We start from the raw sequence: 14976 nt of genomic DNA on the forward strand, positions 1-14976 counted from the left end.
CAATTTTTTTCTTTCAAGGTTTTATATATGTCATCCCATTGCCTTCTTGCCTGCATGGTTTCTGCTGAATAATCAGAGCTTAGTCTTATTGTTTCTCCTCTGTATGTGACTTTTTGTTTTTCTCAAGCTCCTCTCAAGATTCTTTGTCTTTGGTTTTAGAGAGTATGATAATGATATGCCTTGGTGATTTTCTTTTGGGGTCTATCCTATATGGGGTTTGTTAAGCTTCCTGGATGGTCAGTTTTTCATCTTTCATGATATTGGGGAAGTTTTCTGTCAGCTTTTCAATGATCCTCTCTGTGTTTTCGGTTTTCTCCCCGTTCTGGAACTCTGATCACTTGCAGATTTTTGCTTTTGATTGTATCCCGCATAATTTTCAAGGTTTCTTCATTTTTCTTTGTTCTTTTTTCTGATTTTTCCTCAGAGTTGTATCCAAGTGTTTTTCTTCAGTTTCGCTGAGCCTGTCTCCCATCGTTTCAAATCTGCTCCTCAGCCCTTCTATGAGACTGTCCATTTCTGAAATCTTGTTGTTTATTGTTTGGATTTCTAATGGTTATTTTTGTAAGATTTCTAGTTGTCAATTTATTTAGCATTTTGTTCCTGTATTATTTTCTAGAATTCTTCCATTTTTTTGTCTGTATTTTCCATGAATTTGTCTATTTTTTCCTCACTTTTGTCTGTTTTTTGCTTCAACTCTTAGATAATTTTGAATATTAGAGATTTGAATTCCCTATCAGTTAGGTCTAGTGCCTTTTTGTCTACTGGATTGTCAGCTGTTTTATTTTGGATGCCTACTGGAACCATCCTGTCTTGTTTTTGTAAAAGTTTTGATACTGTCTGCTGTCTTCCGGGCATTCAGTGTTTATTTTCCTCGTTTACTGATTGTAGATTTGTTTGTTTCGTCCTGCTTTTTTGTTTTATTTGGTTATGTCTGAGCAGGAGGGCTGTGCGTTCTTTGTTGTTTGCTTGTCTTTGGGCACTATACTTTTCACCTCCTTCTCCAATAGGCAGGGTCAGTCACTCAGGTATGGTACAGCAGAACAAGTCCAGCTGAAGGGGAGCTGCTAGGATAGTTTTTTTGTGGCACGTACCAAGGCTGACAGCGTGGACCAGGAATCAGTGCAGGGCAGGTTCCAGCAGGCCGTGCCTCTGTTGTTTGGGAGTGCAATGTTTAGCACACGGTGCAGTCAGGCAGGAAGGAGGGGGTAGACTGTGATGTGTGGAGCTAAGACGGGTACGGGAAAGATGAGAGACAGGAGAGAGGAACTGGAACCAAAGACATAGACACAAACAACAAAGAGTGCTAAGGGAGCTTGCTATTGGAGTGGAGAGATGAGAGACTGAGAAATGGGGAAAAACAAAAACGGAAAAAAAAGAAAAAGGGTAGGGAAAAAAATGAACAAATTGAGAAACTAGAAATGAAGACAGACAAAAAGGGAATGAGAGAGAAGAAAACTAAACAATGAAAAAAAAAACCCAAAAACAAACAAACAAAAAAACAGGAAAAAAGAAATGTCCCAAAGGATGTCCCTGTGTGTCTGCGCAGAGTAAGGGACTAGCTTCCAAGCCATGAGATACTGCCCAGCTAGAATGGGCTCCCAAGCCAAAAAAAGAAAAAGAAAACAAACAAATCAAAACAGAACAAATCAGAGCAAAAAAACAAAAAGCCGCGGGGGTGCCACCAGCGTAGCGGCACGGGCTGGGAAGCAGTTTCACAGATGAGCGGTGTTTCGCAGCCTTTCAGGAAGAAGCAAAGATGGCGCACAGAGCCAAGTATTTGAGAGAAGGGAGGGGAAGGTGGTGCCAGGTAAGGTAGAAATCTAAAGAAGCGGAAAAAAGCAACATCAGCAGCCAACAAATGGCACTCAGGGAGCTGGTCAGTGCGGACCGGTGGAATCCAAGCGGCACTGGGGGGAAGAAGCTTGTGCTTCCCGGCTAATAGACTGTGGCTGCAGGAAGCAGAGGAGGCTAAGAGGGGGTGAAAAAGTGTGGGGGGTGGGAAAGCCTATATCGTGGGTTATTGTTTGTTCTGTCTCCTGCTGGAAGCTCCGTTAAGCTGCTTTCTCGTACCTCCTGTTCGCTGATCTACGACAGGAGTCCAAGATGGCGGATCCGTGCTGCGGTAGCTGACAGGGGACCTCTGCGTGTATCTCTCCTCGCTCTCTGTTCTCAGTCAGTTTCTTATACCATTTGGTGCTTGGCTGAGTTCTTTATCTCTTCATTTAATGGTTAGGGTTTCAGGACTGACATGTGACTCTGTTTGACTTAGTTTTTCTGATCTTTGCTGCAGAGGGATGGCGTGGTTCTTCTGACTATAGTGCCATGTTGCCCAGAAGTCACTTGACACTTTTTTTTTTTAAGGATGTTGTTGCTGTTGTCAGGTGCCGTTGAGTCGGCTACGACTCATAGCAACCCTATGTACAACAGAACGAAACACTGCCCGGTCCTGCACCACCTCACAACCACTGTTATGTTCAAGCCCACTGCTGCAGCCACTGTGTCAATTCATCTCATTGAGGGTCTTATTTTTTGCTGACCTTCTACTTTACCAAGCATGATGTCCTTCTCCAGGGACTGGTCCCTCCTGATAACATGTCCAAAGTACGTGAGATGAAGTCTTGCCGTCCTGACTTCCAAGAAGCACTCGGGATATACTTCTTCAAAGACAGATTTGTTCATTCTTTTGGCAACCCATGGTATATTCAATATTCTTTGCCAACACCATAATTCAAAGGCATCAATTCTTCTTCAGTCTTCCTTATTCATTGTCCAGCTTTCGCATGATTATGAGGAGACTGAAAAAAACATGGCTTGCGTCAGATGCACCTCAGAACTCAAGGTGACATTTTTTGCTTTTTAACATTTTAAAGAGGTCTTTTGCAGCAGATCTGCCCAATGCAATACATTGTTTAATTTCTTGACTGCTGCTTCCATGGGTGTTGATTATGGATCCAAGTAAAACGAAGTCCTTGACAAGTTCAATATTTTCTCCTATTTATCCTGATGTTATTTATTGGTCTAGTTGTGAGGATCTTTCTTTTCTTTTGTTTTTTTTTAATGATACAAGCCAATTATTTTGTATACTATTGCTCACTTTGGGTTTGTCTGATGTTTCCCTATAATTAGATTCAGGTGACATATTTCTGGTAGGAACATCACAGAAGCAATACACTGTGTTCCTTCTAGGAATCACATCAAGTATGTTATGTTGGCTTTTCCCATTACTGGTGATGTATAGCTTTGCTCACGTAGTTAAGGTTGTGTTCACTAGATTAATCCATTCTGAAGTTATTCTTTTGTAATTAATAGGCAATTTACTTTGGGATTATGTAAGCGTCTTGTCCCCATCAAGCTTTCACCCACTGGTTTTAGCATCTATTGATGATTTCTGGCTGAATTAATTACTATGACGGCTGTCAGAGAGTGATATTCTAACTCTACCATTCCTTCTATATTAGCTGGCATTATATTTCAAGGAAGAGCTTTCCCCTTCCTCCTATTTATTTACCTATTTATTCATTTATTTAACTAATGGATTATTATTGCATGAATTGCTATTATTATTAGTCTGAAACTCAAATGTTCCAGTTTTGGCCAGTGGGAGCCTGTTCAAGCTAGCTCCTCTGTCCTTTGAAGTGCTTATTATTTTTTAAGCACATTTGTGATTTCAGATGTTTCAGGTTCATCTTTTACTTTTCTGCCTTATGCCTGATATCAGCCATTTCTCCAAGAAGCCCTACTTCCTTTCAGTGAGGAATGTGTTTAGAAACCAAGATCTAGGCTCTAGGTATGCTCATGGCCACTGCAATGTCTTTGCTTTTAGATTCTTTCAGCAGACAAAGCTAAGATATAAATACAAATATACACACACACACACCCACAGACCTACCTCTATTTATCCTCCTCTCACTCTACACACAAACAGTAAACTCATACTGATACCTACAATTCTAATTCAACACTAGAGGGTTCATTCTAATTTCCCCCCTTTCATATTTTAACTCCCGTCTCCAGCAGTGAGGGGTTCCCATTTTCCATATATTTACTGATCTGCTCAATCTTATAATTTCAAGAAAATTATTTCAGAATTGCTAAGCCTATACCACTGTAAAAAAAGAAACCTTCTACCTAGAATCCAACATTTGTTCAGAGTACCTTTTTAATTTAGACTGAGGACACACAGCCAAAGTACTGTGTTCACAAGTTCATTCAGCATGGTTACGTTATTCATCTGAAATACAGTTAAGTTCATTTTCTAATTATATTCCATTTTGGATTTTTCCTATCATCTATGTTTTTATTTCATTTAAAAAATGTAAAACATTAACATGGTTCCGAAAGTAAAAACTGTAACAGAACTACACCCAGCAAGTGTCATTCCTGCCATGCCTAAGCCCTTCCTACCATTCCCACTCATCCCTTGTAGGCAACAAATTTCACTAGTTTCTGGTTTATCCTCCCAGTTCTTTCTTTGTACAAAAACAAACAGATACATGTACACTTCCTAATAGCTTGAACATTTCTTCAAGGTTTCACAATGACCTCATTCCTTTTTTCCCCAGCAGCATAGTATTCTATTGAGTAGATGTATCACAGTTTATTCATCCAAACTCCTACATATAGGCATTTATGCTTGAAATTACAAATAATGTTGCACTGAATAATTCTGTGCAAATGCATGCTTTGCATCATTAGGAGAATATCTTCAGGGATAATTCCTAGGGGTAGGATTGCTGTGTCAAAAGGTACATGCACATGTAGTTTTGTTAGATATTGTCAAATTCCCCTCCATAAGGATGGCACCATCTTGTATTCCCACCAGCAATATATGAGAGAGTGCCTATGTCCCTACATTCTTGCCAACAGAGTGACAAAAATTAAAGTTTGATAATAGAACCCGCTAGGTGAGAAATTAGTAACACAGGGTAGCTTTAATCTTCATTTCTCTTATTATGTGACAAGAAGAATATATTACCAATCTCTTGTGACTGACCTTGGATTACTCTGATGCTCCAAAGAAGAATAAACCTCCCTTGGGCTCTTTATGCTATATCTCTGTAGAGTTAACACTGGATAAGCAATAGAAAGGGTCTATCTCCATTTCCTATGCTTATTCTTTTCTACCACATTTCCCTTGCACCATGGTGTTATCTTTACTAAACTTCCCCCAACTGTCTCCTGTAATGCAAAAACAAATCTGTGAAGGAACCAGTGGAGCCAGATGGAAGGGCATTCTAATCTCTTATTTCTGCAGCAGACTTCCGAATATAGGATGGGAGACAGAGTAGGGAATGGGAAAGCAGGCAGAATGAGAACATAGGTTGGAAGTATGTAGGATATAACTAAATAATTCAAGTCTGGCTCCTGCTAAAATGGATAGTGGGCCTAAACTCAAAAACCAAACCCATTGCCATCGAGTCAATTCTGACTCATAGCGACTCTATAAGACAGAGCAGAACTGCCCCATAGGGTTTTTAAGGCTGTAATCTTTACGGAAGCAGAATGTCATATCTTTCTCCCTAAGAGCAGCTGGTGGGTTTAAACTGTTAACCTTTTGGTTAGCAGCCAAGCATTGTAATCACTGAGCCACCCTAGGGACCCATAAAAGTCTCAGCACTATGACCCACCTGGAGTCAGACTGAAATTATATGACTCGGTCTCAAGGACAGACCGAAAGACACCACTGCAGAAGTTGAATATTTAACATTAAAAAGAGCATTACTAGTTTATACTTACACCAGTTGAAATAGCTCCAGGTCTCCTGTGGGTTTTCGTTTGACCATGAGTAGCAGGCTGGCCTTTAAATCCCCATCTTTTCATGACACCTTGAAAACCTTTACCAATACTAGAACAAAACAAACATGAGAATTTACATAATGAACAGAGCCTAAAATATTCCCAATTGTACACTTTCTTGATAGTACCTTAGAGTTTTAACAAGGCTTCTTATCTAAATAACTAGAAAAGGCTATACAAGCAAAATTGCAGACGAACACTCTTTATCTCTTCCTGGTTTGCACCCCTTCCTGGAATTTCATTCTATATAAAAAGATTTAATTCAAGATGTGAGAAAACAGCAAGCAAAGCACACGGAGTTTTATCTGAGCAGGGAATTTTACCATCACAATCCTGTGAAGACAACATAGGAAAAGTGGTAAAGTTTGAGAAGTTCTGAAGTATTCATAATAGCTGTGGCAGGCTACCACTAAAATGGAGCTCAAAGGTCCCCGCCTCCTGGCACTCATGCCTTTGTGTAATCCCCTCCTCTGAGTGTGGGCTAGATCTAGTGACTTGCTTCTAATGAAGAATAAGGCAAAAGTGATGAGATGTCAGTCCTGAGATTAGGGTACAAAGACACTCTGGCTTCTACCTTAGCACTCTCTTGCTCCCTAGACTCTGAAGGAAGCCAACTGAGTTATTGTAAGCTGTCCTATGAAGAGGCCCACGTAGCAACGATGCTGTCAGCCAAAAGCCACTAAGGATCTGGAGCCTACCAACAGCTACATTAATGAGCTTGGAAGCAGATCCTCCCCGTGCTGAGCCTTGAGATGACTGCAGCCCTGGATGACACACCTTGGTTGCACAAGTTAAGCTGCACTGTGATTCCTGACCATAGAAATTTAAGGTGATTGATGTTCACTGTTTTAAGCCACTGTGTTTTAGGCTAATGTGTTATGCAGCACGAGATAACTGATACAAAAGCACACCTAAAGAAAATGATGCCCTAAATGCTGAATCTATTTTACTTTTAGAGTTACAACATGAATCTCAGTCTCAAGGTTTGAATAGGAAGCCAATGGAGAAATAAAGTCAGAGGGTAACAATTACTTAAAAGTCTAATCTCTTAATCTTTACATGACATCACTTTATTTTCCAATTCTATTAACTAGAGAAACATTCTGAGAAGCGGGTAGAAAGTAAACAATGCTAAGGTTCAAACATTAAAGTTTGTCTCTGAATGTCAAATATATCAATCAGTACAAATGATACAATGAAAAGACTAGAAGGAACTGTAAGACTGTACTGGACGTATTTTATAGACTAAGACAAACTTTTTTGTCACCTTTCACTAGATAACAGGTTAACATATTTTTAATGTAGTGTTCCCTACCCAGAACAAAACTAGCTATTATTAGACAGTACAGAGCTCAGGCCATTTATAAAAAGACCAAAACAGATGATTATGAAAACCATCTTATTTCCACAAGGACTTTACTATGTATTTAGTAAAGAATTATCAGACAGCAATGAATTGAAGTAAGCCTATATGAGTAATATAGTCTGTTTTAGATAAATCAAGAATTCAAGATAGAAACTATTATAAATTATATGTATAATATAACATCTGAATATGATCAGACTATAGGTCAAAAGCCAAACACAGGAACCTAAGATGATCAAATACTTTACTGAAATTTGCTTCAGAAATTTACAAATATTTCCTCTTAACACTGAATCTTAGAACATACATAAAAAATAAAAAGGCAGGCAATTTAAGAATAAAAGAAGAAATATCTGAAGAGTCAAATGAACCTCTGATGTTGCTGTAACATGTGGTAAATGATACTTAAAAGAAAAAAGGAGAGGTGTAGTGATAATACTAATCTGAAATAAACATCTGTTTTTAAAATATCACATTCTAACACTGGCTGTTCTTGGTAGAAAGTTTACTGGTACCTTCTGAGTTCTCAAACTGATTCATCTCTTACTTAAAAAGAGAAAGTAAGTACATGCACCAATAAAACACATGCCAGGTAAATTACAGAAGATAATTTAGCTCATTGTAAATGATTATAAGATGAAAGTGGTATCCTGAAAGTGCTAATTATCCGTTGACTAATTATAGATTGTTTTCAATCTAGCTCTAAAATACATCACGTTGTTACACTGTGTACAATGCGAACCTTTTCAGTAAATAACCTTTAAACCAAAGGGTAAAACAAATGACACGACAAATTATTGGCTTAATTCAAATCACAAGAGAATAGAGTATACCTGTTGATCCATGGGTGGTACAGGTATCTATTCTATTGCTGTCAGTTGGCACCCAACTTGAGAATAAAAACAAAAGCAAGAAACGAACTAATCTATACTTAGCATAACCCAGGCACATTTCAAATACAAGGTTTTCACAGGTTCACATAAAATAAAAGCTTCGTTTTATTAAAAGTGATATACAACATATAAAATACAATGGTTCATCTCCCTCATCCCTTTTCCATTGCTGTTTTAGTAAGGACGGCAGGAAAAAAAAATCAAAGGAAAATTCAAATCAGAAAGAAGTGTTAGAAATACCCAAATATCTGAAAATTTGGAAAATATATAAACACATTTTATTAAGAGCACTTATACTTGTTAAACCAAAAATGTATCAGAAATTCAGATGTACCATTTAAATTTAGGAGGCTTTATTGTCCTGGTTTCTTGGTCCATTTTCCCTTAACACAATTTTATGTTCATTAAGGGCAGGGACTGCGCCTTATTTAGCCCTAATGCCCAATCCAGGTAAGTCAGAATAAAATTTCTTCCTGGCTATAGCTGTGTTGTGAGAACCAAGATGATTCGTTTCCTTCATCCTGCAGTTTCTAAAAGGTGTATCACAGGCATACTTTACCTTGTTATAATTTTTAAAAAGACGGTATTAAGTGGGTGGGTTGGGGAGCAGAGGTTTTTGGAAAGTTATGAACAGTAAGAATTTTGCAGAAGGGAATGCATAATTTAATGCTTCTCATTGCATTCTATAAACCTCTAGAGATTTCTACTCTGTGAAGTTCATCCCTTGTTTATTGTAACAAATGCCCAAATGCCTATTAGCAACCCTCAGGCTTTAATATAAAATCTATCATCTATTTCCCCACTTTTGTGGGAAGCTGCCTTTCACTGCACGATTCTTGATATACTTGTCCCTGAGGTGAGCAGTGACCTGTTCTTTTAAGCCTGTCCATTTGAGTCCTTTGCAAACTTGCTCCAATATCCCCATCACCTTGAGTAGCTCCCTCACCTCTGGCTCTTTCTCCATGATGCTCCCTCACCCCTTTGGAAAGAAACTGCTTGAAAGTGCTCATAGTGCTGGGTCTCTCCCTCTCACAATATCCGTGATATTAAAAGTATAACGTCCCATTGCTCTTTGGAACTTGCTCTGGGGCTAACCCCTCAATTCCCAAAGCCTTTTATTAACATAATTTTATTATGAAAGTTTTTAAGATTAAAGTTTATTATGGAAGTTTTGAAATATATTCAAAAGCAGAGAAACTAGTATGAACCCACACATCCTCCACCCATTAACAATTACTAACATCCTATTTTGTTTTATCTACTTCTCTCCTCCCAACTCCAGTGGTTTATTTTAAGGCAAACTCCAGATATTGTATCATTTTATACAAAAATATTTCAGTATGGACCTCCAAAAGATAAGAATTCTTTTTAAGAACAAAACACCATTATTACAACCCCTTAAAATTAGTAAATTCCTTTCCTTAATATTAAATATCCAGTCGATGTTCAAATTTCTATGGCCCCTTTTTAAACAGAATCTCTCCACAGGGTTGTCCTCTCCCTTCCCTCCTAGCCTCCCTAATCACAATCACTCTCCCTATTTTCCTACTTCCCTGTTGCTCTTTGAGACATCCCTTTCCCCTTGCTGCTTCAAGAAAAGATGATCTCAGAGTCCTGCCTGTGACCCTCTTCTCATGATGGTTTAAACCAGGGGTTGGCAAACTATGGCCTGCACTGGCCACCTGTTTTTGTAAATGAATTTTTTATTGGAACACAGCCACATGCATTCATTTACATACTGTCTATGGCTGCTTTAGAGCTATAATGGTGAATTGAGAGTTAACAACGGAGACCATATGGCCTGTAAACCTAAAATGGTTACTATCTGACATTTTGAGAAAAAGTTTGCCAATCCCCAAAACCAATACTTATAAACCGGAGTTCCATGAACCCTGCCCTCTGATAAGAATCTCTCCTGCTGTCATCCCAATCCACAGATGTACTGACCATATCCAATCAGAAGTGCCTCAGCCATTCATTAGTTTCTAAAACAGAAACTGAACATCTTCCCCTCTTCAGGCTATCCTCATGCCACTACAGTACCATTTCTAAGTTGATAATCTGATCACACAAGCCTTTCCTCTGCTTTAAAAGACAAAACAATAACAAAAACCAAACCACAACCCTGTATGGTTCCCTAGCGATGTCTTTTGCCTGACGCATACAAGGTCTTTTGTAACTAGACCCAGCTTAGCTTTTAAATACTGCCCACCACAGCGTCTGTGCCCACCACAAATCCTAGTCTTAGTAAATTGCTCCATGAATCCCTAAATACGCCCTTCTCCTTCATGCCCTTGCTCATTCTGGTCCTCCTGCCTCAAATACCCTTCCCACTGCACTGTTTTTCTACTATTACTATGAAAAAAGAACAAAAAGCATTTATCAAGGGTTGCATCATCTTCAAAGTACTTGATTCTCTTTATTAAAAAAATGAAAATCAATACTAAGCAGAGGTTTTTCAATCAGAATCATCTCTAAATTAAAAGCTTAAACTTTCTTTAGCGAATTCATGCTGTAAGAAGGTTAAGTGACTTGTATATAATCTCTCAGGAAATCAGTAACTGAGTACTAAATAAAGAAAGAGAGGACTCTTAACTGCTCTAAGAATGTGCCAAGATCAGGTTGTATTTTTATATTTAATAAATAAAAATGGGGGTGCAGGTAGAAAGGTGAAGAAAACAATGGTTAAAAATCAGCTTCTCTATGCTATGGTTAAACACTGTGTTTGAATATAGGGAAATGAAGACTCGCTGTTCCTAGCCAAATCGAGACTCTGCTTTCCTTATAAAACTGACCAAGAACAGATTAGAGTATGAAACCTGTAACTGTACAAAAGTACTCATGAATATAAAAGTATGATGTTTAACCCAACATCAAAAGAATTCCTTGTTAATCATTTCACCATGCATTACACTCAAACTGTCCAAAATGCTGTTTTAAAATAAAAAATTCCAACAAAAAAAAGAGAAGATAACATTTACCAAAACATTACATGTATATAAAAGGCTTATTATTAGCTAATTCACTATCTTCCTCAGGATTCGCTTTCAATTTATGATGAACTAATATGGCACAAATGTTTTCATCTTTAATGCACCTTCTCCTCATTTCAGCAAACTCACCCAGATGTTATCTACCTATTTTCATCTTCCACACATTTCAAAGGTATAGCATCTCTACTGAAGAGCCTTGTAAAAAGTTTGGGAGTCTGTTTATATTCAAATCAGGGTTGTTCTATAAACCTATTTGATCACTGATGAACAGCTCCTGAGGCCACAAGTTGGTCATGGTGCAATTTCCTAGTTGCTTTGTTTCATTCACATATACTGTAGTTAAAAGTTGTCATATAAGGTCCGTACAGCTGTAACTATCTAGGATGTGACAGCATGACCTGAAATGCAGGCATTCTGTTTCTGTCTGAAAACCATAAACTTCCCAAGAATATCTGGAAATGTTTTCATTAACAAGTGATTGCTAAGAATGTACTGCTTACTGCTTTTCTAGCATCAAATCTAACTCATTCAGTAGTATAAAGACCCATATATGCAGCCATTCCTTTGTGTCCTTTTACAAAAAGGTAGCATTTGCTGGCTGGCCTAAATAAACTCAGCACAACACATCTGCTGTCCTGAGTGCAGTCTGCTCTTCTCAAAAAAGGAAACTCACAGAAGCAATTCTGCAACATCTTAACAGTTTTCAGAAGGTCTTCAGCCATATCACTTTCTTCAACAGATCAGAAGACCATATTGTGATGTGCTATAAATCTGTCATGTATTACCTGTTCTGTAGTATAGGTAAGAGTGGGCTATACGACTTGGAAAACTAAGGGATTATTTATTGGGAGCAGATTTTTAGAGTTGAAAGGAATCTTAGAAGCCATTTAGTCCTATACCCTCATGTTAAAGATAATGAAATCCAAATCTAGAGAAGCTGTCACTTATCCAAGGTCAAACCCCTGGAAACGGAAGCATCTGGTCATGCCTTCAACCCAGGTCATACTACCTGTGGAGAAATAGATTAGAACAAAACTGTAAAAATATCCAACAAATCAGAGATGCATGAAGTTATTTCAAGGGCATCCTCATTACTCTGTAAATTCTAGATGCAACATATAGTATGTGATCTTAAAATTACCTAGAGTACTTTGAAATACTACTTACTTTGCAATACAAATGATAGTCTAAAGAAAGAAGGCAATAACTTGATGAATCAGGAAATACCAGAACTTCAATCCTAATGACTTAATGCTTTCTATTCATTTAAAAAATATTTCCTGGAAAACACAGATCTTTCCCTTCTTAAATCTGAAACAAACGCTCCTGAGCTGTGGATACCATGTTTTTAGTCACTACCCTAGATTGTCTCTTATTAGGCCTTGATTTTGCTGACCTTGGGTAAAAAAAAAAAAAAAAGCTGCTTTGTGGAGTTGGAGAAGCAATTACAGGTGCATACTATAAAATTTTTTAAAGTAACAAAACAACAAAACTAACTATAAAACATCACCCCTCCATCTCTAGTCTTTATCTTGAAACATTCACTTTGACCAGAGAACTTTTTTAAAGAGAGATTTTTTTATATCCCTCTCTAATCACTCATTTTGAAACTGTTTCACTAATATGCTTAAAATTTACTTCCTTGAGTAACTAGTAAATAGAGTAACTAATTAATAATGAAATAAAATTGAAAACGTGCAGGGATGGACAGCAATTGTATCCTTAAGGCAGCACATTCCCCTTGCTTCCCCTCCGACAGTTGACAGCAACCAACCAGGAGTCAGAACAAGAAGCCAGTGAGGAGTGTTCCTGAATGTCAGCAGGCAGCTTCTCTGAAAAGTGCAGGACTGGGCATAGAGCCCAAAGAGTCTTTGCTCTTTAAAGAACCCATTTAGCTTTTTCATCACTTTTAAGACTGGTGGACAATACTTCTTTATACATTTTGATATTTTAATGAGAGCCCAAACTAACTGAACCTCAGCTCCCCCATCTTCCCTTTCACTGTTATTACCTGGGACAAAACACGCAGTCCCCGACTTACAATGGGGTTCCACTCTGAGGACTCCATCATGAGCCTGTTCTGACGTAAGTTGAATACATCTTTTTTTGTTGTTGTTGTTTCCACTATTATTGCCTTTTATTAGCAGTATCTTTATAAATGTGATCTTTCGGGGATTGGAAACATTACATATAAACATCTATGAGTAAACATCTGAGAATGGTAACATCAGCAAATTACATGCTGCAACGTTTTATGCAGTACATATCACTAATGATAAGACATTAAAAAAAAAGTTTTAAGTGCAGTTCACTGTAACTCGAATACGTCATAAATCGGGGACTACCTGTATCAAGATAAATGTCTAATTTTCCATTTTGAGGCTAAAGGATAATGAGAATTTAAAGGGCCTTGATGGCTTTAAAATAATAAGATTATGCCTAAAACTGTTACTGGTAAAAATATATGGTTTAGTTTAATTAACCCAGATCTGCAGACAGGATTTTTAGATTATCCTTCTTCTACGAAGGAAAAAATCTTTTAAGTAGTGGAAAGAATTGTCTTCTGACTTCAATCTGGGTTTTAAAATTTAAATAAATTAATAAATTTCAGACAACCAGAAACAAAGTTCAGGTATGCCACTGTCATGAATTCAAAGTTCAATTAGACAGCTGGCAGGAACACGCCCTTCTTTGCCCACTGTTACGTATGCATCACCATATCTGTAGCCTTCAAGTTATTTGAGGCAGAGAACTAGCATTTCTCCCAAACACAATGGACAGACACATTTTTTACAGTGTTTTCTTTGTTTCATTCTTTTTCCACTTCTTTCCTTTTTCTTTTTAATTACAAATTATAATGAGCACTGCTAGGTTTCAACAGAAAAAAATGGGCTAAACATCCAATGTTGAACACGGAATCAATAGTCATACTTTACCTCAGCACACTAAGGTTTATTTTGTCTAGGAGAAAAACTGTAGAAGAAAAAAACTATTTGTATTTATACATCATCTATACCTGTTTCTTCCTCAAAACTGAGATAGAACAAAAGGAAAAATGTTAGACCCCCCAAACCACAATCTCTTAGAAATTACACTGGAATATAATCAACATCACAGAACAAGAATATAAACAGTAAAAAGGAGGTAGGGTGGTGGGGGGAGGGAAAGACATCATTATATATACTAAAAACAAACAAAAAAACCCCTGTGCCATCGAGTCAGTTCTGACTCATAGCGACCCTACGGGACACAGTAGAGTTTCCAATGAGCTAACTGGAAATTTGAACTGCCAATCTTTTGGTTAGCAGCTGAGCTCTCAACCACTGCACCACCAGGACTCCTTATATATGCTAGTTCTTAAATTTTACTTAGAATGAATTACATAAAACTATCATATTTCAAATGTTGGGCTTTATTATCTAATAATAGTACAATGAAACTGTGAAAAACTATTCTGCTAGAATGGTTTTAAATGTAAGATGCAAGAATCTTTCCCACACAATCTAAATTGAATTTGTATTCTCAGACCATTTAGATAAAAAATTATTTCTGGTATAAAAGTAAAATGAACACTGGTAAATACATATTTACCTCACACCTCAAAGTAGACACTGGTAAATTTATCTGTTTATAAGGAGAATTATACCCAAATTCAGATAAACATGTATCTTTCAGAGTACGCAGACTTCCTACTGCAATTATTAAAAAAGAACATTTAAAAAATTTTTTTTTTTTAATTGTACTTCAGGTGAAGGCTTACAGAACAAATAGTTTCTCATGTAACAGTAGTACACATATTGTTTTATGACACTGGTTAACAACCCCACAACATATCAACTCTCTAACTTCTCAAACTTTTCTTTTTTGGTGAAAATACACATAGCCAAAGATACACCATATCAAAAATTTCTACATGCACAGTTCAGTG

At 37.4% G+C, this 14976-nt stretch overlaps 1 protein-coding gene across 1 annotated transcript in view; it reads right to left on the bottom strand.

Annotated features, from left to right (window-relative positions):
* MRPL3 (mitochondrial ribosomal protein L3) overlaps positions 1 to 14976 on the bottom strand; it is a 55775-nt gene that overhangs the window by 13094 nt on the left and 27705 nt on the right. The window contains exon 7 of the mRNA XM_004381398.2: positions 5737 to 5845. Within this exon, the coding sequence (XP_004381455.1) occupies positions 5737 to 5845 (109 nt within the window). The remainder of the gene's footprint in view (positions 1 to 5736; positions 5846 to 14976) is intronic.

The sequence above is a fragment of the Trichechus manatus genome, unplaced genomic scaffold (assembly GCF_000243295.1).
Source record: "Trichechus manatus latirostris isolate Lorelei unplaced genomic scaffold, TriManLat1.0 scaffold00084, whole genome shotgun sequence".
NCBI lineage: Eukaryota > Metazoa > Chordata > Mammalia > Sirenia > Trichechidae > Trichechus > Trichechus manatus.